The sequence below is a fragment of the Platalea leucorodia genome (assembly GCF_965183815.1).
Source record: "Platalea leucorodia genome assembly, chromosome: 7".
Lineage (NCBI taxonomy): Eukaryota > Metazoa > Chordata > Aves > Pelecaniformes > Threskiornithidae > Platalea > Platalea leucorodia.
In genome coordinates, this window is record NC_138829.1 from 3371094 (window position 1) to 3397084 (window position 25991).

Genomic DNA, 25991 nt, shown 5'->3' on the forward strand with positions numbered 1-25991 from the left:
ACTATTTCAACTAGATGTACTCATGTCAGCAGGTCTCAAATAAAGTTTACTTTACAGTACTTAAGAACTGGCTCAAAGCCCAAGGTCTCAGTAGTGATTATCTTCAAGAACCGATGGAGGACGAACAAGGACCTCAGGAAGCACAAACACAGTACCTATGCCAAATAAAAAGGACGGTGGGAATTGCAAAATAGTCCGACTGACTGTATATCCAGAGTAGCACATGAACAAGCCACGTACTTTCTAATTACCAAGGGATAACAAGAGCAGCTAGTGCAGACCAGGCTGTATTTGAACATCTGAATTTCCTTCTTTAACTGCCCTGCTGGGGGCAGTGAAACAGTAAGACGAGAAACATATGTGAAGGACCTTGTCCTGCGCGCCATTTCCATGTGCAAAATAAGAAAATATGAGGTAGAAGAAATCGCAGAAAGAAAACATACAATTGGTCGGACATAAAAACAGAGTCTCTATCAGCAATTTGCTATTTAATAGAAGGAAAAAGCAGCGTGTAGATATATAGTGTTTTTTCTGGGTCTGGTTCTATTCAGTATTTTCACTGAAAAACTAACAATGGAATAAAAGTATACTTCTGAAATTGGGAGATGCTAACCTCGGAGAGACACCAAGCACTTTGGAAGATGCAATCAGAATTAGAAGTTGGAGAAACAGTTAAAAATGGTCATTTGGTGGGGAGAAATCATGAAATGAATAAACGCAAATAAGGAAACAAGTGGCACGGCAGAAGCAGAGTTGTTAAGCCTCTGAGGTTTGTAGTGGATCACACTTGACCTCTCCAAACTGAGGATGCTCTTACAGAAAAGGAAACTTTCATTCTGGGATGCACTGGGTGTCATAAGTAGACACTAGTAAGTTCTCTCTGCCTACCACTGGCATATCTAACCTTTCAACAGGATAAAAAAAGCATGTGGAAGAGTCCAGAGAAGGCTCTTACATGAAATAATTCAGGAAAATGTACAAGGAAGGAGATGGCTTTGACTAACAGAGTAAAGAGAAAATTGAGGTAAGAAAGCCAGGGGGTCTCCAACAGCTGCCACCACAACTGTTAGAAATTAAATTATTAATTATTAAAGTAAACTAAATTTAAAAAAAAGTAAGTAGTTGTTCCCCATGTCTACTGAGGCTACAAAAAGATAAGCAACTTCATGTTCAACTCTATCCTACTGCATTCAGGTGCACTCTCAGCTCTCTTAAGTTGAAAGGATCTTCTAATTGTGTTGAATTCAAATTCCCAATTCTCACCATCAAGCCCTTTATAAGCTTCTTTTGCTTTTGTCTGGGCCAAACTACCCCGACATGACCTTGCTGAACCGCCTCCCCTTTTCTTTCGCCCCTCTCGAGTTTTGGCCCCTAGCACGATGCTCCCAGAAACAGAGGACTTTCTCTTGAGCGCAAACCACCGTGCAGTGCCCTTTCTGTGAAATCATCTTTCTCTCGCTATTACTCACAGATACACCCACCCTGCCACCTCTGCTTTCTGACCCGTGCCATGTCTCAACTGAATTTAACGCTCTTTAGAGGCCTGAAGCGCCTTTGTGAACTGCTTTAGAAACCTGCAGGTATAAACCTCGTTATCAGCATCTGCCAACACTTCCCTTCCAAGAACACTCTGCTATTCCTGATTCTAATAAAGCAAATGTAACAATACCATGATCGCACGAAGTGGCTTTGGAAAGGGTTAGAGAGCCCAAGAAAACAGAAGCAAACGTGTATTTATTGGTGATAGCAATGCCAGCTAAATTAAATGGTTGAGGGCTTTGGTGGCATCCAGTGGAGAAGCAATATGCCATCTAGTGGAGATAAAATGGAGAGAGAAAGGGCAGCTAATCAGTTGTCTCCAAGGAGAAGAAAGATGTTTTAGTAGAGAACTCCTCTGAAAGCAGTGTCACATAAGCAGCAACAAAAAATTCAGGTAGGCAGGGGAACTATTAATTTTAGGACTTCCATTGCTTGCTTTGATGTGAATCACTTTATGCCACAAAGCCTGGCATCCCATCTACCCCCTCTAAAATCAAACTTCATTGCTTCATAATATCCCCAAATCTATTCTGTGTGTTCAGTACACCAAAAATCACCTGTTCCATTGTTGCTTCGTGAAGTTCATTCAAATTCAAAGTATAGATACCTTCTTCCGTGCCAAAGATAATGTACTGATCTAAAAATTTAAGAGAAATTTATTATTTCAGAAGCTCATTACTACTTTGGCAATAGGCAGGTTTAAAGTGCAAACCTAAAATAACTTTACCTTTAGTATCTGGATGTATCCATGATGTTGCACAATTAATCTTCAAAGGACATCCATCAAAGACTTTGGAAAAACACGCTCCCATCTGAAAGACACCAAAACTGAAACCTGAAACAAGTTTACAGTATGAAGTGTTTATCTTCTGGCACTTGGCCACTTAGCACACACCTGTATGCACTGCTGCTCTCTTTTTTCACACATAAACTTACTCTAATATGCTTTGATGCAAAACATTTTTACCTTCGCCAAAAGCCACAATGCAGCTTTCCAAACCTTTTCATAGACCTCGTATACACAAAGAAACGCTTAGAGGGACCGGAATAGTATGAACAATTTTAAGTACCTACTGGGTAAGAACAATATTGGGTGCTTATATAAACAGCATGGGAAGGGAAAACAAGCAGAAGTGTTGAAGTAGTAACACCCTCTCACATCACTACCACCCCTCTCCCTTGCTCTTCACTAAGCGGAGACTGCCCCTGGAGATCACAACCCACAGAGCCAGAGAAGCCTCCAACCCTTCGCAACCAGACTGAATGGTGAAAGGAAGCTTTTAAGAAAAGGAAACAAATGTTGTGGATTCAGTACATGCACAGTAACTGGCTATGAGATGCAGGAAATCACCCCAGGTGAGCTGGTGGCTTATTCTAGCATAAACCCTCTCACACCAGAGAGATGCCATGACACCAGGCTTCCGAAAACTCCTACTGCAAATGGGATTTCTTACCAGCACCTTCGGTGTTGGTGGTAAACCATTGATCGCTGGCTTCTGTGGGAAGAAAGAAAGATCATAAAATACCTCCCACGCACTGATATAAAACTAGCTAGCTAACGTGACAGTGAAATCAGACTGAGAGTCACAATACTTACAGGAAAATCTCTTTTCTCTTTTTTACGTGGCAGTTGAGGGATTTGTCCAGACCCTTCTGCGTTTTCTTCAATGAGTTTCAGCATGCCATCCCCATTTCCTGAAAAGAAGCCCGGACACATTTTGTAGCTCACTTGACACAGTGAAATAGAAAATATTTTGTTGCCCTATCCTCTCTTCTCCCCTGTGTCTAGCAGGAGTGGAGAAGTGAGCTCTGACATATACGCATCCCAGGTAGCCGAACCCTTCCAAGGTCAGCTGGCCACTTTTCTGCACGCTAAGCTACACAGTAATAAAGGCTTTCCATTATCCAAACGGTCCTCGGGCCAAACACAACTGAGAATAAAGCTGTGGCAAGGCCCTCGCAGATGAACCTCCCTGCACATTCGTTGTTTTTCTGCTATTCCTGCAGGCAACACAGGAATGGTATTGACTGGCTGCGTGTCCGTGTTTTGGGAAGAACATTTCCACCATGGATCATGGCTCTAATCATAGAATCATTTAGGCTGGAAGAGACCCTTAAGATCATCAAGTCCAACCGTTAACCCAGCACTGCCAAGCCCACCACTAAACCATGGCCCTCAGCACCACATCTCCCCGGCTTTTAAATACCTCCAGGGATGGGGACTCAACCCCTTCCCTGCATGCCCAGTTGATAAATGCTTTCAGTGAAGAATTTTTTCCTAATATCCAACCTAAACCTCCCCTTCTGATAAGAACCAGCACACAGGTAAAAAGGAAAGCTGCACCTCGTGATCAGCTTGTATTAAAAAAATTATCTGCTGAAAATGGCTGACTCTAGAACTGATTTCCTTTTACAGGACGCAAGTCACCTTTAGGAAATGTAATGCGTTTACCTAAGTCGCTGTATCTAGCTGTGAGCAATCCAGGGCTACTGATGCTGCTGGTCATACCAACGGGGGAAGAGTCGGTCTGAGGCCCACAAACAGGGATACTCTGTCTCCTGTGAGCTGGTGGGGCTCTGTTCTGTGAGTCTGGGAAATGTTTTATTGTCTGACATTTCTCATCGTCTGGAAGGTTTTCCTCAGGATAACTGTTTATTCTTGGCTGCAACAAACCAAAGAGGTGAAGGTTACCTGGGAAATGGCACTTGGAAGCATAAACTTCAGACAAGTTTAATTCAAGTCAGACTGCTTCTACATAAAAAATAATATCAGCCTTTGAAAAAAGACATTTGACAGCAGAATAATCTAATTCCTTCTCTGATGGAAAATCACAGCAGCAGGCAGAATGCTGAACAAGAGGACATCCCACACAGCATGCTCTCTTCAGAGGGAAAATACCTACAAGTCACTGTGTCTAGGGCAGCGAAAAAGGCCAGGAGTCCCCCGAGGCTGAGACCGTACAGACTGCAAGTCAGCATAAAACATGAAGCTGCACAAAGTCTGCTAGCAAATGGTATTTAACAGAATTTACCACCTACTGAGAGCATTAGACGGAAGCGCTGCAGAGGCTGCACAAGTGGGGTTTGCTGCCTAAAACTCTTAAAAACCTCTTACCTTAGGAGGCAGCGGAGGTGGCCCTGCTCGCTTCAGTGTTGATCTGCAATGAAAAGGTGCAGTAGTCTTAGTCAAACCAACAACATGAACAGAATTACTTGAGAACACAGACTGTAAACAAGACGAGCCAGATGCATAGAAAAGACGGATCACAGCTTTGCACGAACAGGGTTAAACTAGAAGACCAAGAGTGGGGAAAAAGCACGTTAATCTTGTTAGAAGTGTTGTTTTCTGATAAACTCATGTTCTTTCATAAATGCCAATGTTATAGAGCGTTCTGAGGTGAAGGGTGTTTGAAATTAGCAAATAAATCTACGGTCCGGGACTAGTTCGGTGCAGTTTGCAGCTTTTGCTCTGAATCAGACAAACGTTTGGGCACCAGAGGAGCTGCCCATACCCCACCAGAGCTCTGCAGGAACACCTGCACGTCCTGTCACTGCCAGGCCTGGCTCCTGATGGATCGATTAATCGACACAAAATCTGCCCTAAAGTATTAGGCACTTCCATATGCACTCTAAGATAACCTCAGGAAGGAGAGCAAGGGAAGAAAGCGTTGCTTTGCGGACATTCTCCTGCCGATCAGGTGAACAGTCAAGCGTGCGTTAGGCCTTGGAGTGCAACCAGCCCTCACTTATTTATGAGTGGCAAAGCTGCCTGCGGCATTGTAAGGAAAGAGGTTTTGCCAGAAGGCTGCCTGCTTTAGCGAGAGCCGCACGGAGCAAACACAACTGTACGCGAAGGAGGTCCACTCACTCTTCAACATCTTCGCTCCCATCGCCAAATTTTGTAAGCAGTCCCCTAGGTAAAATGTTTATAAAATTAAGAGCCCTGCTCTAAGGTCAACACGTGCAACTAAACCGATCGGTGATGTCATTTAGTTTCATAACAAGCATCTCCCAGCCCGTTTCAAAACAAAGTATTTCTCTCTTATCCACTGCGTTAAGCTCTTCTTCATTAAGTACGGTCCTTTCCTTCCCTTCCCCTCACCCCCCAATAATCATTGAAGCTCTTTTCCATACCAGATACCATCAACTCATCTTTCATTTCCCTATCTGGTATTTTAAATATTGTTGAAATGCCTAATAACAGTACAATATAAAAGAAGAAAAAAAAAAAAAAAGATGAGAACAGAGGGAGTTACTGGGAGACAAATGGAGAAAAGCCTTTACAAAGGGAAGTTTCCTCCTTTAGTCTTATACGCTAAAGACACAGACTGTTTCTCATTACAGTGGGAATTTTTGTTTCAAAGTTACCCCAGGGTCAAAAAATAAATTGTGACTAGAGGATCAAAGTAGCACTGAAAATATAATCCTGAAACAAACAAAAACTGATAACAATTTGCAAAATGGCAACTTTCAAGCTGTGTCTTCCAAAAAAAAAAAAAAATTCAAACTGCATTAAATCTAAAAATATCTAACCCATAGATCTAAACCCAATAAAAAGCATTCCTTAGCGCGCTGTCGTGATGCTGCGAAGCCCAGGCTCCTGCACTGAGCGGCCGTGAGGTGGAAGAGGCCGTTCAGACGCTGGTGTCCCCGTTCAGCCAGGGACAGGCTTCTCCAGGCTGCGGCAGCCTGCTGCGGGCCAGCTCTGCCTGCGGCGCAGGCACCCCCCTGCCCCCCCGGCTCGCGCGTCCTTCCACGATCCGCACCGCGTCGCCCACCGAGGACTGACCTCGGGGGTAACGAACAGGAAAACAAAGGCATATTATACAAAAACTAACCCAGCCAAATTTGGATTCACGTCAAATTTCCCTGAGAGTTACTTCTGAAGGGAAAGCAGCAGACAGTTGCCAACAGGAACAAGTAAAAAATTTAAAAGAGAAAAAGTGCAGCTGTCAACAAAAACCACCTCCGTAATACAGAAATTTTTTTAAAAAGTAATTTTAAAATGAGGATAAGGATAAGAAAAAAAACACAAGATAAGGATGAGAAAAAACAAGAAATAAGTTCAATCATCAGATACGCATTCTGGTATTCCCCTTTCCAGTCAATAATGCCCGAGCCGAAGACATCAACCACCGTTGGCTCTGATAAAAGCCAAGGGGCACGAGAAGCAAGGACCCCCCAGCACACGTCCCCCTGTACGTCCCTGGTGTTACTGGATTGCTGGGACGGAGCAGCTATGCGTTTCCTGTTTATCTTTTTAAACTGGAAGTGGTTTCCAAGTAAGCAGCACGGATTCACCACCCAGAAACTTTATGCCTGTCCTCCTTTCAATACTAAATCTGTATTTACTGATTTATAGCCCTAGCAACCTTTGCTACGGCTGCATTCATCCTGCTTTTAACACAGCCTGGTACAGACAGTCTTAATAACGCTACGGAAACAGAATCGAATCGATAAGTCACTTGGCCAGGAGGAGCTTCCCTCCCTCCCTGCTCCTCGACCCCGCGGATTCCAGCTGTCTGCAGAAAAGCCGGCACTCACGAGAAAGGCTTTCAATCTGCAGCTCATCAGGGTCACGCAAACAAACCGAGAGAGAGGAAGGAAAGCAGCCGCTGTCCTGACCGGGCAGGGAGAGCCAGGGCCTAGAGAGCCACCCCAAACCTTTACTACAATGACAGCGAGAACAGAAAAGCAGGTTGAACTTAAAAAGACCCAAAGACTGGCAATCTCCGTGGCACGGCCAGCCTTCCAGGGGGCTGCAGTGTCAGCTGACAGCTTATGCAAGACTTTATCTGCAAAAAAGCCAAAGAAATTCACTGTCTGCTGCTCAGTTCCAAATAAAGATGGGAAACGGGCTCTTTTAGCTGAGCAATTATTTCAACCGAAATACCATCTTTCCCTACGTATGTGCATCAATCAGCATTACCGAACTTCCATATTCTTCACTGCAAATTCAAAGATTGCCTTTAAAGGCAGAATCCAGTATTTTGCAGCAAAAGCAAGCCACATACCTAATAAATTCAGCCCTAACGTGCACAGAGTTGCTCTCCCTTACTTCAGGCCTGCTTTATCCCAGGGGAAATCAGTCCTAGCGTATCTTCACCTCAAACACTTGACCCCAGAACACTACGTGACTGTACCGCAGATTACACTGGGCAGGCACCCGCAGCAGAAGCGGCTGTGCTGTCGTAATGAACTCGGTACAGCTAAAACTTCAGAACTGGTTTCTCCTTCCCTTTCTTGTAAGGGCCCGGCTTCAGGGCTGCGAGCGTGCTTTGCCACGGGATGTCTCAACCACAGCCGCGGCTCAGAAGAGAAGCGCAAGGCCAGCGCGGGATCCTTAACTCAGCCCCTGCAAGGTTACCGGCTTCGCTTCGGAAAATTGACTCTGGCTGCGTGATTTCAGTGTGCTGGCCATACGTTTACACTTCACTTTCCATCTACAACCAGGGAGTTACAACAAATTTAAAACAAACTACTGTTCAGGATTAAAAGAGATTAAAACCCATTCCCCAAGAGAATGACCAACCAACTGCAGGAGGAGGACTGCACGCTGGGTAAAATCTCCTTTAACTTTATGAATATTAAAGTGGATTAGGGCTTACGGTTTGATTTTCCACCGTCACACAATTTTTATTTCAGAGTGTATTTTCATATTAAGTCACAGAAATGAAAGATGTTTTTAAACTCTGTACTTACTTGCTGCTTCCACCATCAACAAAAGGATTCCAATGCGAAGCAAAGTCAGTGCCAGCTGCCACAACCTGAAGATGCAGAAATTTTCATTTTTTTTCCCCCCTGTCAAACTGAAGTACCTTATCCACAGCACATGAAGAGGCCTGGAAGATTCCCAAGCCCTGCAGAATGACCCATAAGCAGTAAAATAAAATTCCAAAGTGAAATAATGTTTTACAATCTAATTATAAAGCAACTACTGAAAAGCTAACAACTTCTTAGACGCAGACTTAAAAGCAGCACCTGGAAGTGGTATAGCGCCAGTATCAAGTGGCAATAAGTAACATGAAAGCAAAAATTTATGGTGAAAACTCATATTTTCCACTCAGGGGACGTCCAAGACCCTCTTCCAGCAAGAGAACATACTGTAGCCACCTCCAAACTCATATGAGATGCCATCACTAGAGGCTGGGAGCATTCCTGTCACTAGACACAGCACTGAGGGCACCTCACCAGTAACAACATGTATGGATCTGAACAGTCACATTCAGAAAAATATGATCTCGAACCTACCTGGTGAACTGGAGTACAGCTCTGAAAAACAGGAATGGGATTTTCTGGAGTGCTGAGCACTGATGTCTCCGAATCAAAATTAACGGCAGCTGTTGCTATTCACAACACTTATTAAAAAATGGAGCCCTCGTGTACCCAGGCACATACTAATCCCAAAGAACGTTAATTAGCTGATCTGCAGGGAACTGCTGAGGGCTGGAACAAACAGCAGCAGCTCACAGGGGGCAAAACCGGCTGCATGCGGGCTGGCAGCCTTCCAAGAAACAAGCAGCAAATAAACCCTGATGATGGGAAGATCAGGGATTCAAATGCAGAAAGGCCTCTTCACATTATCAAATTAATAGGCACAGGTCGGTTTTTTCACCTGAGCATGACTCTCCGCACAAAGCATGGAGGGCAATTCATTTTCTTAAAATTGCGGCAATTGTCTGGGGACCAAGAGCGGCCTTCTCATGACTTTATACTTCAGAGACATATTACTTAGAGTTGCACCACTAAACAATGAAGACACTATGATTTTAATAAATGAAGGAAGAAACAAACTTGTCCTTACCATTTCATCCCTAGCTTCTGTTTCTTTCCGTAGAGGGGGCTCAAACTGCAGCTTATCAACTACAAAACATTACATTTTCAAATTTAATACACATTATGCTAGTGACTTTTCAACACTTACTACAGTGAAACGCGTGTTGTAATATTACGTACACAACACTTAATTTGCCTATAAAATATGACCATCACTTAAATATCAGTGTTATTGTCTAAACGCTTGCATTTGCAAATACGAAACCCACAAGAAAGAAACAGACCGAAAGTAAAGACCAAGTTGTTTAATTAAAGTACTCTAAAACATAAGTACTTAACCACATGTTACTTTTAATGCATGTGAAAGAGAAGAAAGAGGCTTGTTAACAGCAAGCTTCCTAAAAGTGTGATCTATGTGATGCAGAGGAGCGGATAGCATTTACACTACAAGACATTTGTCCAAACCTGAAGAAAGATCATTTCTACCCCCAAAATTTCAACTTAGATCCAACTGAGTAGTATATTGTTTTTAAAGAAAAGAAAAGGTTCTATTAAAAAAAAAGCATTACATTAACATGCAGCCTGGTCAGGACAGCTATTGCAATCACAAGCGCTCCATCAGGGTCAAGAGAAGGTTTCACTTGTGAACTTGAAAACATGTGCAGACAAACACAAAATGCTACATTTTTTCTGTATTTTCTCATCACACCATGACACCCAATGTACTCATATGAAAAGATGCCCTCCTAATTATCAACTCACTCTCATTTTTTGGATGTTTGCACGTTATTAGTGTGTTTGCTGTTTTAAGTAAGGCTGCATGGTCTGACAGAAATCCCAGAGCTGAAAGGCTATGCTGGTCATGCAAGGTTTCCACATAAACATTACGATGCAGCAATGAGATAGAATGAAACAGCAGAAAAATATGCCAGTTTTAATTTTGGGTTTGGAAAAATATTATTGAAGATTCATAGGCACATGCTGTTTCTTCTGGTTTTGTTTCTCAAATGTGGAAACAGGGGAAGAGACTTTCCAGAGTACACAACAAAAGAACGACACCGACCTCCTCCATCGGTAAAAGCAAACCAACACAAAATGGGCGAAAGCACATCAGGAACTTACAGTTTATCTCCGATGCCGTTCTTTCTGCCCTAATGTTCCTGTTTGTAGAACGAATTGTATGGCGGATAACGGAGTGAGGCTGCAAGGGTTATAAACAGAAAAGCTGAGAAAAGTTGCGTGGCTTTCTGTTGGGTCTCAATCAACAATCAAACCAACAAGGAGCAAGAATAGCGGTTGCAGTCACACACTGCAACATGCCCCCCTTTTGCCCTAGCCTTGCCCAGCCCGGGCACGGGATCCTTCCGTACACCCACAGCATAAGCGTGACAAGCGCTGTGGCAATATTTCCCGGCTTCTCCTGCACGGTAACTCTAAAAACAAAGCTCTAAAAATCTCCGGGCGGCACCCCCATCAAGCTGCAATTTTACATTCCCAAAGTAAAGCAGGGTATTTAAACTGTAGTTTTACCTCAAGACAGAAAATAAAAGATGTTCTCACCTCAAAATCATCATCATCCACTTCACCGTAGTGTGTATGGTTGTCAGGATTATTAACTTTGTCCAACAGCTCAACCGCTAAAGATCTGGAAAGACCAGGCTGCCCTACAAAGCTATGCTAGAACCGCAGAAAAGAACAAGTTATAATATGCAATTGATACGTAACTTTCATTAATAAACATCCAATACAGAATGTTACTGAATTTTGCAAGCTTTCTGGGGCCTTGAGTATTTCTTTAATGACTCCTTAACGGCCAGACTTTCTAACCCCTCCATAAGCACAGAAACACCACACTTTTGGCCACTTGTAAATTGGAAATTAAACTCCAAGTCAAACAAACAATTACACCCTAACTTCACTTCTCACAGAAGTAGTTCAGTCGAGTTTAGGAAGGCAAAAATAAATACGTGAACAACTGCTAAATACATCCATTTTCCGTATGGGTGACAGGAAGGGTCAATGTCTACGCAGCTCTACCTAAGATGCCAAGACACCCACTTGCAGAAAGGACAAGGCTGAAGACAGAACGTTAAGCAAATTTCTGTAATTGTTCCTACCAAAAACTGTATAAAAATCTTGATATTGAACAAAATCTTGCTACTTCCTACAGCTGACCAATGTCTCCTTCAGATTTCGCCACCCACGTTGTAAGACCAGAGAAAGAAAATTGTTCTAGTTTGGTTTCCTATTGATCTGTTGCTCACTTTGAAGCAAGAGATCTCTTACGGATGCCACTACATGTTCCAAGTCACTTACAGAAAGGAGTCTGTCTGCTGTCGGTCTCTTCTTTGGATTTTTTGTAAGTGCTATTTTGACGAAATTATGGAATGTTGATGACCTTAAAGAAAAATGAGGTTTTATGTTTATTTTTGATTTTAACGCAGTTACTAAACAGATTATAAAAGGGTGTGCTAAATTAGAATGTTGTCCAGGTACCTCATCTCAGGCTTGAATAATTACATTTCCAAGTTAACAAGATAGGAAAAAACCCATTCAATTCATGGAGCTTGCATGGAAAACATTTTGGTGCAGAAAATAAACCAAACACATATGGTGCTATTTCAACTTTTTCCAGTTTCAATTCTTACCGAATTAGGTATCAGAAAAAAAATATTGTGAATTATGTACCCAGTAAACCCTCCAAATCTAGGCAAACCTACAAATTTCACTGTTCTTGACTAGAGGTAGGAGAATAAAATACAAAGTTCTAGATAGAAACTCAACTTACTGTTTAAAACGCTTTGTTGCTATTTTCAGAACAACTTAGGTGACTGTGTGATATCACCTCTTTTTACATCTGAATTATGACTTAATGTTATGACTGGACCTACAATTTTTCAAGCATTTTTCTCGCAATTGCATTTGTGCCGGTATGCCTCTCTGGGGACAACATTAGCCCAAGTCTGCTTGCTTTCAAATCACGTTACAAAAGACATTTCCTCTTCTAGTCTCAGCGTCTGAGAGGCGGCATGGGAGGAGTGAAGTGCGTTGGCTGGGGCTACGCTGAGCCGCTTCGATACAGGAAACATGCGCTAAAAGTGTTTTCTCCCCTCCTCTAGCACACATCTGCCCACCCAAACCCCTCACGGTAAAAAGACTGTACAGCAGCATCATGAGCAAAAAATCCTGCATACCAGAATTGTTTTGAGTCTCATAAATAAAATGTTAGTAAGCGTGGTACAGAATCCTGCAGGCACTAGGAAGGTATCACAGGTTAAAGAAATCGTGACAGGATTAAATGATTACCTGTCCCACTGACAGTGGTAAATGCCCTATAATAGGAATTACGGGGAAAGGATAAAAGTAATTTTTTCTTCCTGGAACATACAAAGAGGACCGAAGAAGGGAGATTTCGTTCCCCTCTGGATCATTGGCAGGGACCAATTTACAGAGGTAGGGCTGTCCTGTCCCCTACTCCGGGTTTTCTGTCACATCAGAAAATGTCTCCTGCTGGACATTAACCCTCTTGTTTGCTTTCGGACACCTATGAAAAACAACTAGTTGTTTCGCAGTGGAAATTCCTGGAAGTGAAATCACCTCTCAGGTTCCCGAGTTACAAACTAGCACACGCTATTTTTCACTGCCTCCCTTCTTTGATAATGACAAATCGTTTTTTCACATTATCTACAAAATATTGAACAAAGGAAAGCGCTTAACCTACCATTTTGCTTTTTCCTTTAGCTTTGGCGGTTGAAAATTACTTTTTGACATTAAAAACAAAGCCCTAAAGGTAAAGGAAGAATAATGTTATTATATGGTAAAAAATAATTAATTTCATTCCCATATCTAAACACTTTAAATTAATACTTTACGGTAAGAATCATAGCGGTGAAACTGGATTATACAGTTAACAGTCTATACTGTGTTAGGGGACAGACACAGTAAAGCTGTTGATTTTTCTTATCTTTAAATAAAATCTTTTTATCGCCGTGCATGAACCTTGTAAACATAAGGCTACAGCTTCTCTAGTGATTTACTGTCACCAGGTAGTAAATCTGTACTTGTTCTTAATCAGATTGTTGATGACACTACAAAGTGTTTTTTTTAAAAATCAAAAATTGTGGTTGTAATTTCAATCCTAAATTTAAGTCTTTAGCTTCAGACTGATGCCTTAAAAACAGACACAGCTCACGCAGAAAGTAGATGTTTGACGAAGGAACCCTAGTGTGAGTTTCTAGGTCTGAGCTACAGAGGAGGTTAGGCTGTATCGTAACAAGTCCCTGCTGGGACTGAAGCGGGTCCCGGAGATAAGCAAGCTCCCCAGCCAGCAGACCTCATCGGGTGAAGATCGAACATGGGCGGCTGAAGCTCTGCAAGTTCAATCGCCGTTATGCCAACCGCCCAGATATCGCAGAGCTGGTTATATCCACCGTTCTTTTCCACCGCTGCAACTTCTGGGGCCATCCTTTAAAAGCAAAGGCATCGTTCATCGAGAGCACCAGCTGCTTCTGAACAGCGCCCGCGCACGGGAGGCACAAAGCAAATCACGTAACCCCAGAGCAGAACCCCCCGCCAAGAGCCTAGGTCAGGGAAAGCCTGGGGTCCCCCTCCCCTCACCCGGCATTCGGGGAGCGGAGAAGCACGCAGAGGTGACGTGCTCTGCCTGGGGTCATGGGCTGGACAGCAGCGCTAGGAATAGAACCAGTCTCATGATTCCTGGTGAAATGCTTTAATGACCAGATAATCTTCCTGCCCTCAGTCCTCCTTCTCCAACGGGATAAAGAGGGCAGCAAACAATTAAAACCCATTGTCTGGATTAAGCTGTACGTAAGTGTTCGGTCTATACCAAGAATACCGCCCCAGGCATCCCAACTGCATCACAGTAATGCCAGAAACCAACAGCAGTTAAATTTGCATATATAATCCAGCACAAGGTTTACAAGGATATATTTGCATATTAAATGCTGTCTTGTACAGACATTAATCAGTAGAGATGATTAAAAGATAGTTTAAAACCTGTTTTTCTTCACAATTCTTTCTGCACAGAAATTGAAGACATTGTTTAGTTTATTCACTAAAAGTGTAAGAAGCTACTGAGAAACTGAGTGACCAGTAGGGATCCAGAAAAAGGGGAGAAGGCTCTGTATTAACAAACTTGTAAGAAACAGCAATCCTGCCTCAAATACTGGGTAGCTTGTGTTACAGCAACAGCTATAATCAGTGCTTCCCAGACTTGTACCCTTTGGGCATTTTACTTGGAAGAAAGGCAATTTCTCCAATTGCTATATATATTTAAAAATATGTGTGTATACTTCAGTGTGTGTATTTTAGAATTCCTGGCATAAATACAGACTTAGCTTTGCATAGAATCATAGCAATCCAAGTAGTTTATTACCAGTAAGGAGTACCAATAAATGATTTCCTCTTCGCAATGGTGGCTGTTATTTTTGCTGCTACACCGAAGTCAGCTGGAAAATAAAATTACCATAGACTTAGAAATCTCATTTTAAGACCCCAATTCTGCTCTAGGAAGTATCATATTATGAAAGAACAACCACGTTTCTCATCCGAAGTAAAAATTCATTAAGCTCCAACAGTTAACGATTAATAATGAGATCGGCTAATGTCTTCACTGGCATGACTTCAAATTGAAAAGTTTAGTTTCTACATACAGCTCACTCGTGACCCAGTTCCTCTCCTAGCTATTTTTCCATCTCACAATACAGCAACCGAGCAACCTCACAAAATTTAGTGGATATTCCATTTAATATTCAAGAGGAAAAATAGCATCATGCTTTGGAAACGGTACTATTTCTGGGTTACTTATGGAGGAACTGCGGGGGGCCATCTGTTCTCATTTCTGGAGACTCTGTCTAGGGGACAATAATCCCTTGCTCTCAGAGCTGCAGATAATCAGGTGGTCTTGCAGAGCCAAAAATCATTTAAGTCCTTTTTATTTTTATTGCATTTGTAGTATGATAGCTGGAGGATAATTGCGGGCAAATCTAACTAGCTTAGCAGGCAAAAGGAAGGTATCGGTGCATAACTCAAGTTTAATGCAGTTAGTGGAATCTCCCATCAGTTTCAAGGTTTGTTTTTCCCCCCACCCCCCCCCCCCCTTCTTCTTTAAAAAGCTGGACTTTCATAGCACAGCACTCCTGGTTCACCACAGGGGAGTAAACGTGTTGAACCACAGAGCTTTTCTGAAGAGCAACCACGTAGCGAACGCACAACCGCCCTGATTCCCACACCGGACGCAGTAAGATGGTGAGCATCCCATTCCTTCTCCCACACAGCAGATCCTTGGAGGCTCCAAGGGAGAACTGCCATTCTGGCGAGGAACAAACACGTTGATATCCAGGTAACCCCAACCTGGCAAATTCCAGGGAAACTTGGGAGGCTGCAAGCCTTGGTAGTTGAAAAAAGAAATGACCTGTAACTTCTTGATAGAATGCAAAACTTCTCATCTCATACATACGCAAGCCCATGGGTGCACGCTTTCTGTCGTCAACTATTGCCCCAAATAAGAATAAGAACATCCTACAGTGCAGCACCAAAAGGTTCATGCCACCGAGACCAGCATCTACTAAAATTGACTATAACGATACAGGAGATCTGCTGTGTTATGCTTTATCGTTTGTAGCAGGCTCAATCTTTGCTGTGCATGTGCTGTTCAACACAAAACAAAGCCTTACAAAAGCTGAATATTCTTCTTGGGAGGCACGGTCTCTACATTCTGGTTAATTTTTTGTCTTAATGGAATGATAAAAGTAAAAGGCAACTTGCTAAAACAAAGTATCCCAGCTGGTACTGTAGCTTTTGCTTGATCAAATTAAAACGTTCCTATTTGCTTTCTGTCTTATTATTAAATTCAGGCAACTTACCTAATTTGACATCTCCATGGTCTGTTAGTAGAATATTTGCACCCTAAACCGTAACAAATACAAAGTTAAAAATCTTTATCAGGAGTATTTTTCCGCACTAGAAAGTTTAAGATAAGTTTCTCAAAGTTCCAAGTTACCTTTATATCTCTATGCATTTTGCCCTTCATATGCAAATACGCAAGACCCTGGAAACGAAAGAGAGACAACACGTCATTTTGCCATTTGTTAACATACTACAACGTCAGTCCCATTTAATAAATTTAAATTACTCAACGTATTTGATTTGAAAGTGGAGAAATTGAAGATTTGCAGATAGGAGGTATGCTGGATTCATTCCTCCTCTCCCCCAGCTCCAGCCAATACACGTGAAGACTTGTTTAAACCAGTCGCGGTGTAACACTTGACACAGATACGTGTGTGTTTTCAAAACAAACCTCAAGATACATCACCTTTCCCCTTTACTAAAATTAACTATATTTTTGAAGTCCTGAGGGTTTCAACAAGCAGGTGTTGAGCCTTTAAGCTGAGTCCCTGCAGTAAGAAGAGATCAGGAACAGCACTGCCAAGCAGATTAGTTCCCGGGTCTGCACCCCTGCCTCCGGCAGTGACCAGCTCAGCCACCGGGAAAGGTGTGCATCCCCGTGATTCCTCACGGAATTATTCATGGATACACAGGCAGGGAAAGAAAAGTTCCTTTAAGAAACAAGCTGCCTGCATCATCTTGTCTTGTTTTTCTACAGTTATTAGTAATCACAAAATGAAAGAGGATTTTAGTCATCTGGTTGCAGTATTTTTCCTCTACAAATTATTAGAATTTACTGCTACAGATCCAGCAGGCAGTTTAAAATGTGCCTTTTTTTTTTTCCTTCCCCCTCCATTACTCAGCTACCTACCCTCGCTTACTAGGTATTAGCTGTTTTCTGCAACGAGATTCAAAAATTTGTCCTCAACAACTGCTGCACTGACTCACTGTGTTAGAGCAATGGATGACAACAGCCCAGACAACGCCGTGGTCACAACCTGCGCAGATCTGCCTTCCAGTTTCCCTGAAACCAGCAGGCTCACCGAAGGAACGAGCAGGACTGGGGCTCAGTGGTTTGCTCCTGCGGTGGCATCCAGAGAGATGTCTACTCTTGCGCAAACTCCTTTGCAAATTACAGCACAGAAGCAGCACTGCTCTGACCAGTGATTTTAAGCAAGTATTTGCACTACATTACTGGAGTTCCTTGCTAATTTACAATATGGAAACTCACTGATTAACCCTGGTTAACTGGTTTCAGCTAGACTCCCAACGCTTACAAACGTAAGTGATGGTACTGCAGCACTTTCTGAAATCATCTTCTGTATCTACTCTCTCTAGATGGAGCAAACACTTGACGGTATACCTGCAGAAGTACAGTACCTGTAAAGTTTCTCTGCATACATATGCAATTTGTAACTCTGACAGAGGTCCTGTTACTGAAAACAAAGATTAAAAAATGTGTAAGTCTACGATATACAACACATAAATAACATTGTGAAGCAGCCAGAAAGTGGTATCTCCATGCAAAAGTTAAAGAGCGATTTTACACGAACTGCATTTGACATTGAGCTGCAGAGCGGGTTTTGTTTGCTTGTTTTACAGAAAGGCTTTCTGTAAAAAAAACCAGCACAATAACAGAAGACAATACCCGCAGCGAGAAGAAAACCTGTTTTGACAGAAATCTAATTACCATTTTACAAGTGACTTCGTAGTAATGTAATGTCCTGTATTCCGAGGAAGGTAAAAAACAATAAAAGGGACTTCTGCTAATTTTTTAATATTAGAAATGGCAATGTTCTATACTAGGGGCCTATGAGACTTTGAATTGTTTTAAAGCTATTTGTACTAACTGGCTGAAAAATAAAGCAGAAAGAGCTTTGGCATTCGAAAACTCCATGTTATCATTTAAAGGCAGAGCAAGTCCCCAGACTGCTTTCCCAACAACTCCAGTAAATCCTTCCACAGAATCAACAACTCTAGATGAAACCTCAGAGAGGAAAACAGTAATAAAAGAGTGGTACAGTACTGCACAGGAGCAAGAATAACAAGTCATTTCTACCCTTTAAAGATCAAATGTAGAGATTTCCCAGTAAAAACCGCTTCCTCACACCATGCACAGTCTCCATATCCAATTAGCGTGATTTCTGGTTATCAACTTTTTTAAAGGTCTTTTTTCCAGCCCTTCAGAAAGCAGATAGCCTGCTTCTGCGTACGGCATTCAGAGCCACGGGCCGAGAGAAGCCAAGACACAGGTGAGCTCCCAGCGTACAGCAACGGCAGCTACTGAAGAGCTCTCCGCTGGAATAACTCGAGCTCTTTGGGTCAGTCCCCTAAGCATCGTGGGGAAAAGTAAACAGCGTGAGGACTGAAAAATAAAGCACGTTCCACCCTAGAATGACCGGGTATTAGCCCAAAATGATGGTCACCATATGTGAGAAGTGCTCTCAACAAAATCTCCTGACTGTAGCTAAAAAACACTGTTTGTGCCCTAAGGAAGAATGCACGCAGTGCCTGGCCAGTACCAACCGTTCCCCGTTAGTTTGCTTATTATTTATTTTTTCTTCTTTGCAGAGAGCTTCCAAAAGGTACAAATGTTAAAATAAGTTTCAAAGTACCATGGTAAATATCTTGGAGGGATCCCCCACCGCAGTATTCCATGCATATCCACAGCTTTTCACGGCTATCAAAAGAAAATTAAAACACAGGCATCAGAAGCTGATTGATCTGTATACAGAACAGAGTTAATAATGATTATTTAAAGTATTTTCTATCGGTCTTGATCGCTCTTTGCTAAAAATACACATTCTGGTACATGACTAGCAGTTACACATTTTACATGTTATTAACAATCTCAATATAAATTCTCACCTAACAAAATGAAAATTTTATGCCAAAGTCACCGAGAAGTCTTTAAACGTTATCAGACCTAAAAGGTGTTGCTTTAACTCTGACCTCCTAACTGCAATAAAGAACATGCAGAATAAACACCTGAGGTTTATCTGCTATCAGCAAGATTACATTAGATAAGATTGAAACGGCAAGTTTAGTGTGTTAAATTGAAATTCCCTAATTTATACCTGAACAACTCTTCATGGCCTCCAAAAAGGGTACTGGGGATTTAGAAATTTAGCCATTTTGTCCCAGTTGAAGTTCATTTGGGCTGTACAGATTGCTTAAAAAATGGAGCCCTCCAAAAAACCTAAAGATGAAGCCTCGTAGAAAAAGACCGAACAGGCGAAGCGGTGATATATATTCCCACAGAGCCAACTGATAAATGGCAGAGTTCCACAGAAATGGAAAATATTCCCCAGCTTTCCGTATAACATTTAACGTGTGCACTTGAAGATGCAGCCAGCTGGCATCACCTTGTTTCTGCCTCTCAGTACGTCGCATCTGTTCCACCAGAATTATGAAAAATGTGATGACCAGCAGCTCAGATTTAGTGCTTTGCTCTTACAACTCACTGGCTATAGTTCCACAGCACACAAGACTACCATTAAATAAAATATCTAAAAGCAATTCTGCTCTAGATAAATAATGAGGCAGTTTTATATTAGAAGTCGTAAGGGTTTAAAATCTGCCCCGCAAGTGAGTAGGATTGGATATGTTGCAAGAGTCTCTCGGGGAAAAGTTTCTTTCTGTTCCTAGTGATAAAAATATTCCAGCCTTTTGGCCAGCAGAGAAAACAAAGTATTAGTCACTTTTCTTTCTTTTTTGTTTTTTTTTTTTTTTTTTTTAAAGCCAACTGGGAACCAACGGGAATTCAACCTAGAGAAGAACACTGAGAGAGGATATAAGTACTAAACCAGACTGAGCATTGTTTTAGGAAAGAACCAGGAAAAACGCAGGTATAAAAAGTGGGGTTTACCTGAGATAGCTCCCAAAATAGGCGACTATGTTGCAATGTTTGCATTCTTTAACCATATATATTTCTTGCTGTATCAATGAAAAGTCATCTCCTGAAAAACAGGAAGCAGCCACAGTTATATCACGAACAACTCAACGTTCAAAGAGATCTGAAGGTATGCACATAACCCATAAAAACAAGCCATGGACCTGGATAATTGCTAAGCCCTTCACGAGGGCTTCCCAGCACACCGGCCTGTTCAGCAAGAGTTACCCACACGCGCCGTCCTTTCAGTTCCCATTCTTTACTACATGCTTTGCGTGAGACACCGATATTTCTTGAAGACCGACAGAGAAGGGCTGGCCTGGTGGCCTGAACACGATCCATCATTTAAGACAGCTCAGCACGCACCGAGAGCGCTTTGAAAAGGAGGCAAAGGGATCCCGCGGTAGGATGGGAGCACATGAGAAAAGTGGGGAGCAGCCCCTCCGTAGCTGTCAGGTAGCCCCAGCCGGAGCTGATCTGGCTTTACGGGGACACGGTTCTCCAGCACAAGGGTCCCAGTGACAGGAGGAAAAATCGCTGCAAACTAATTCCAGAGTCCCCTGCCTGAAAGCAGAAGAGATCACACACCACAGGCTCTTTATTAAAAGTATTTCATTTCAAAACGACTCCGATAGAGCATATGGCCTGCACGCCCACTCAGCCGCCGCTGACTCAGAAGAGAAGCACAGCGTCCTCAACACGGACTGCCTTGTTAGGAGGCTGGTTTTGGATGAGGACAGCAACATAAGCACATTTGCACATCCTAAATATCCTTTGCAAAAAAAAAAAAAAAAAAAATTTCTACTGAAAAATATGTTATGGCCAGAGCAATAGCCTAGCATGTTTCTGCCTCTTTAATTTAAAAGGATGAAAGCGGTCATAAATAAAATAAAATAATAATTTTATAGATGCAGTGAAGCAAACTAAAATATCTGAGAGCTAGGAAAAACCCTGATATACTTTTATTAAATCCCATTGAGAGGACTGCCAAGCAGAGGATGCTCTGCCGAGAACCTGGAGCTCAGACACCGCAGCTCTGCCTCCCTGAAGCTCGGGGCAGGCTCGCACCCAGCCCGGCGCCGGGGCTCCTACGGAGGCACGCACCCGCTGGCTTCGGAGGGCCGGCCTGAACAGCAGTGACAGCAAATAACATCAGCACAGCCCGACAGCCTCCCTCTGAACACCAGCGCCACACAAATCAGCCTGTTAGGCCATCCTGGACGCGTGCCTGCTTTGTGATCATGCATATATACGCATTCCTACCTTTATTCTTCCTTTGGCACGAACAAAACGTCTGTAACAGCTTGCAAGACACGGAGGACTAGGATTTAGACAAAGGTTTTAGGTTTTAGATAAAGTGCTGCTCTGGACGGTACGGTAGCTACCATGTTTTCTCAAGGAAAAAATTGCTTTGTATATTTATTTTTGTTTAAAGTTTCACTAGTAAAAGTTATCTCCTACTATCAACGTCAGGGATGTGCAACCCAGAAATGATCACCCGAATGATCACAACCTTTACGTCCCAACGATTACCAGACTTTTACTTAAGAAAATACCTACGAAATACAAAGGTAGAAGGGAACACACTCGTATGAATACATCCCCGATTTCAGTACATCCTCGAGGGCTGCTCGCAGTTGAATCGTACGGAGAAACATTTCACCGGGGCAGGAAAACATTAGTGGAAGAGTTTCAAATGTCAAGAGTCTTTTTTTAAACATAAGTAGTATTTTTTTAATAATGAAAAAAAGAAAAGGCAACACGGTTTCCATAAATTTAGCACAGATCTCACACTGCGCTTGCTTTATGGGTTAACTTTCAGCTACAGCTTCGCCTGAATTCCTGCGCTCTGCCTATAAATGATTACTATCAGCAAAGGATTTCTGAGTTTGAATCAGACGGATTCATTCCCCCCATTTCTCTGACAAACCCCCTAAGGGAAATTGTTGAATGCTCGCAGACAACTAACTGGAGCATTCTAAAACTACAGAAGTTTTTTAAGAAAGTCAAATCTAAGCAAGTTTGAAGGCAAAAGCCTCCCACCCCACACCAAAGGAGGCACTGTCTGTCTCTAACCTTACTAGCTGTCCGTGACTTCAGAGTATCACATGCCAAATACCCGTGCTCTCTTCTTAAAATGCCACCTTCAACTCAAGCGGTCTTTGATACGTCCGAAGCAGCATTTCAGAACAGACAGATACCGCCACACGTGAAAATCGTGATCCAGCAGCTTTCCCGGAACAGCAAAAACTTGTAGGCGGCAGCTGGAATTGCCCGTCGATAGCACATCGATGGGCTGCCTAGTGCGGAGCAAGAGGAATGTCAGTCATAGGGACTGTGACTAATGGGGAAAAATGGAAGGAAATACGGTGGTTTGGGCTAGAAAGAGACTGAGAGTAGAAAAGATAACAACCTCCATGCACGTAAAAGATAACAGGGAAGGGGGGAGAAAGAATAATCCGTTCTCCAGTTTTCTGATAGGACAATTAATAATGGGCTCAAATTGCCTTAATGTACATTCCCTGCACAGATGAAAAGCTTTTCCTACCAGAGTAACATCACAGCACCGAACCTGATGGGATGGGAAGCTGTGAAGTTGCCCAGCAGTGAAAAAAAATGAAGAAAACACTGAATGAGTACCCGTCAGGAGTGACTTAGGCTGATCCTGCCTGTAGCAGAGGGAGACAGAAAAGATGCCCTCTTGATTTGCAATTAATAAATGAAGAATCTATGCAAGAAATGGGGTTCCTTATAGAAAAAGGGAAATAAAAGGATTTGGAAGAGGAAAGGGAGGTGCAGGCTGACTACAGACAGGGAGGTGATAGAAAAGTACCAAACAGATGGAAAGAAGAGGAGAAATATCCATGAGAAAAGTTTGGCTAAAATATGTAGAAAATGATTCTGAAAGATCAGACACAGAGATAGAAGAGAAGATGTATAGTCATTCAAAGACGACAAGAATGAATTCAAAACAAAGGAATTCAGAGTTTCCAGGCAGCTGGAGTATTAATCTTGGCAAGAGACATTGGAATAGGGCAAAAATTAAATATCCTTGGATAGCATGAAAAAAAAATAAGACAGTAAGACAAAGAATTTGTAGAAAATCCTTCATTGAGAGGGAGACAGCAAGATAAACGAACTAGATCAAAGGTGACAGTATGTCCATACAAAGAGATTTTCATCTGTTTTAGCCGTCAGAGATTGCTTGCTGCAAACTAACACGGAATTGGAAAAATGTACTTTTTGTCTACTCACATGTTTGCAATTATGGGTTATGTGGCATGCCGAGCAGAAACGCCGTTTAGGGAGCTGCTGTAAATCACCCGAGCGGCGCGGTGAGTCACTGCAGCTTGCTACTATTATGTAATTTTACCTCTGCAGCGAGACACAGAGGACACAAGCGAGCGTTACAATGGGATATTCTCCTCCGATCCCAGCCCGCGGTCGAGTCCGCTCTGCTTGGCACAACCAGCTGCTTGTTCTCCAGCACAGCTGGCAGGGGGGGGACTGCTGAAACTTGCAGCCGTATCATCGTGTGATGCGACCGGAGCAGACTTCAGAAGCTAAGCAAGGTAAGGCCTGGTAAATTCATGATAAATCCATATTTAAATGGGAGATCAGTGAGAAAAATGATGGCCCATTAACACTAGTGAATTATTCTACTTGCAGACGCTGCTTCTCACCTACGTGGAACTGGCACGTATAGATGTCCTGCCAACCTGATCTGGTTGTAGATGTCCCTGCCAATCGCAGGGGGCATGGACTAGATGGCCTTTAAAGGTCCCTTCCATCCCAAAGCATTCTACGGTTCTATGAAGTTGTCCTAGGTGGAGAGCACGTGTATGCTGGATCCCCATACCCCACTCTGCAGCACGCGAAGGCTCTGACGGCTCTAGTGCCCATCGCACGGCGCTATTAGGTCTTCTGAGCATGCCTCATCTTGATGGTTTTTAAGCAAGTTTACTCCTGGTCATGTTTTCATGTGCTCCACTGACTGCTTTGAGTGGTCCCATCTGCAAAAAGACCCAGGGCCACTTCTCACAACTCCTCCTGGGTCAGCCGTGAATCACTTTATTGTCCAAAAGGCTCCTCAGGGGAAAAATTCATAGTTACTGTTTTTAATTGGTTTACTCTGCATTACTTCAGTGCTGCATCACAGGACCGATGCTGTGCGGGAACAGAGGGAGGGACGGACGGGCAGCGTCCAGGGCTCGCACGCAACTGGGAGGAGGGAACTGACGGCATTTGGAGACATTCACGGTGTCACCGAAGGGTGGGACAGAAGCACTGATTAAGAGGCCAGATCTTCAAAGTACCAGCCAGCCTGCCAGCACTCCTGCCCCGAGCTAGCGCCCTCAACACGCAGTGCTGACGGGCCCCGACCCGCCAGACGGACGCGGCAGGCTGCCTGGCAGGAGCTGCGACGTGCCCTCCAAAGCCTACCCGCCAAGCCTCTCTGGGGAGCTTGACGGAAGAGACTTTGCAGACCTGGGATTTTTAACACTGTAATTACCATTTGTTATTCAAAAGTGAGATGCAATTTAGCAACGGGACCGGGTGGACACCGAAGGACGAAAAGCGGGGTCACACCATCGCTCATCAGAACCCAAATGCTCTCTCGCTGTATTCGTACAACTCACCCGACAGACGCCCGCCTCTTGAGTTAGCAGGAGCAACTATTGCCTCTGCTGGGACCATTCCTCAAATGATTTTTACTTCAACAACCTGAACAAGGAGAAAAAGCCCCACAGGAGCGACAACTTTGCAGAAACCATTCGCCCCAGTATACAAACTCCACAGCCAAGCAATATCCACAGGTTATCAGCTCCTCTGCGCTGACTTCCAGACATCCCCACGCTCCCCAGTTCCCCACGCTCCCCAGTTCTCAATCGCTCACTCCAAACCACTTTCCTGAACCTCATGAGGGTTCAGTCTCTGCTGATGAAAGGGATGGCTTTCCCAAAACACGGGTTTTTCCTTAGATTGGAGTTTTTCTGCCAGTCTTTCCCCTCTATCCTCATTAAGTTTAACTCCCGAGACATTTTCCAATCGCCACTTAGCTTGACGTGCAATACAACTAAACAACAGCCCCAAAATATTTTTGGGGAGGTGGAGAGGATGCAAGGCATGACTGTAGAATCCCATCCCGTAGCTCTGACGCATGTAAAACTCCTGCTTTCTTCACCCTGCAGACCTGCATTGCTCTTTACCAACCATTTTGAAAACTGAGAACAATCCTTTCAAAAAGTTTCACATCTTTAAGAAGGGGAATAATTCAAACCGCACTCAAGCATCCGAGCTGTTTTATCCATACCTCTTTTCTCAGGATTCAAGGAAACCTGCAGTCTGACAGAAAGAATTTAAATTCCCCAAACTTGAAGCTCAGAAACTTGATCCCAAGCAGGAAACAGCTATTTGGAAACAATGATGTTTCCACCAGCAAATTTTATTGCCAGGCAGCTAGCTGCCAACTGCTAACCACCGATGGTACTGATTATCTCTCGATTGATATAAAATATTACCGATGGCGACGCGCTGCCACAGCAGCAGGGGCTCTGCAGCAAGCAGCACACAAGTGTTCGGAGAGACTGGTCTAGCACCAGAAATAATTTCCCCGTTTATGTTCTCTTCTGCCCTGCTCGGATCCTATTTATGAGCAGCCATGTCAACATATCATCTCTATTCCTATTCCTTAACACTTTCCTCTCTTTTCCTCTCTCCTTGCCTTATATACTTACCGTTGTACAACTCAGCCTTCCATGATCCAATCTTTACTCTCCCTTCTCACCACTATCTCACTATCGTTATTTTCTTCATGTATTTTGTCAAATGACATGCCCTCCTAATTCACCCTTTCGCAACCTGCCTTCACCCCAAG

At 43.1% G+C, this 25991-nt stretch overlaps 1 protein-coding gene across 7 annotated transcripts in view; it reads right to left on the reverse strand.

The window, feature by feature from the left end:
• MAP4K5 (mitogen-activated protein kinase kinase kinase kinase 5) overlaps positions 1-25991 on the reverse strand; it is a 72053-nt gene that overhangs the window by 15920 nt on the left and 30142 nt on the right. For 3 of the 7 annotated variants that reach the window (XM_082317660.1, XM_082317662.1, XM_082317661.1), the window contains 20 exons: positions 20090-20180; positions 18837-18901; positions 17602-17657; positions 16337-16384; positions 16200-16242; positions 14711-14783; positions 13649-13780; positions 13037-13099; positions 11632-11713; positions 10876-10992; positions 10438-10516; positions 9344-9402; positions 8242-8306; positions 5408-5452; positions 4655-4697; positions 3992-4202; positions 3137-3234; positions 2994-3035; positions 2267-2351; positions 2097-2176 (listed from right to left, as the gene is read on the reverse strand). In XM_082317660.1, coding sequence (XP_082173786.1) covers positions 2097-2176; positions 2267-2351; positions 2994-3035; positions 3137-3234; positions 3992-4202; positions 4655-4697; positions 5408-5452; positions 8242-8306; positions 9344-9402; positions 10438-10516; positions 10876-10992; positions 11632-11713; positions 13037-13099; positions 13649-13780; positions 14711-14783; positions 16200-16242; positions 16337-16384; positions 17602-17657; positions 18837-18901; positions 20090-20180 — 1577 coding nt within the window. Of the gene's footprint in view, positions 1-2096; positions 2177-2266; positions 2352-2993; positions 3036-3136; positions 3235-3991; positions 4203-4654; positions 4698-5407; positions 5453-8241; positions 8307-9343; positions 9403-10437; positions 10517-10875; positions 10993-11631; positions 11714-13036; positions 13100-13648; positions 13781-14710; positions 14784-15566; positions 15707-16199; positions 16243-16336; positions 16385-17601; positions 17658-18836; positions 18902-20089; positions 20181-25991 lie in introns of those variants that run through there. The other 4 variants (XM_082317663.1, XM_082317665.1, XM_082317664.1 and 1 more) reach the window with 4 other exon arrangements.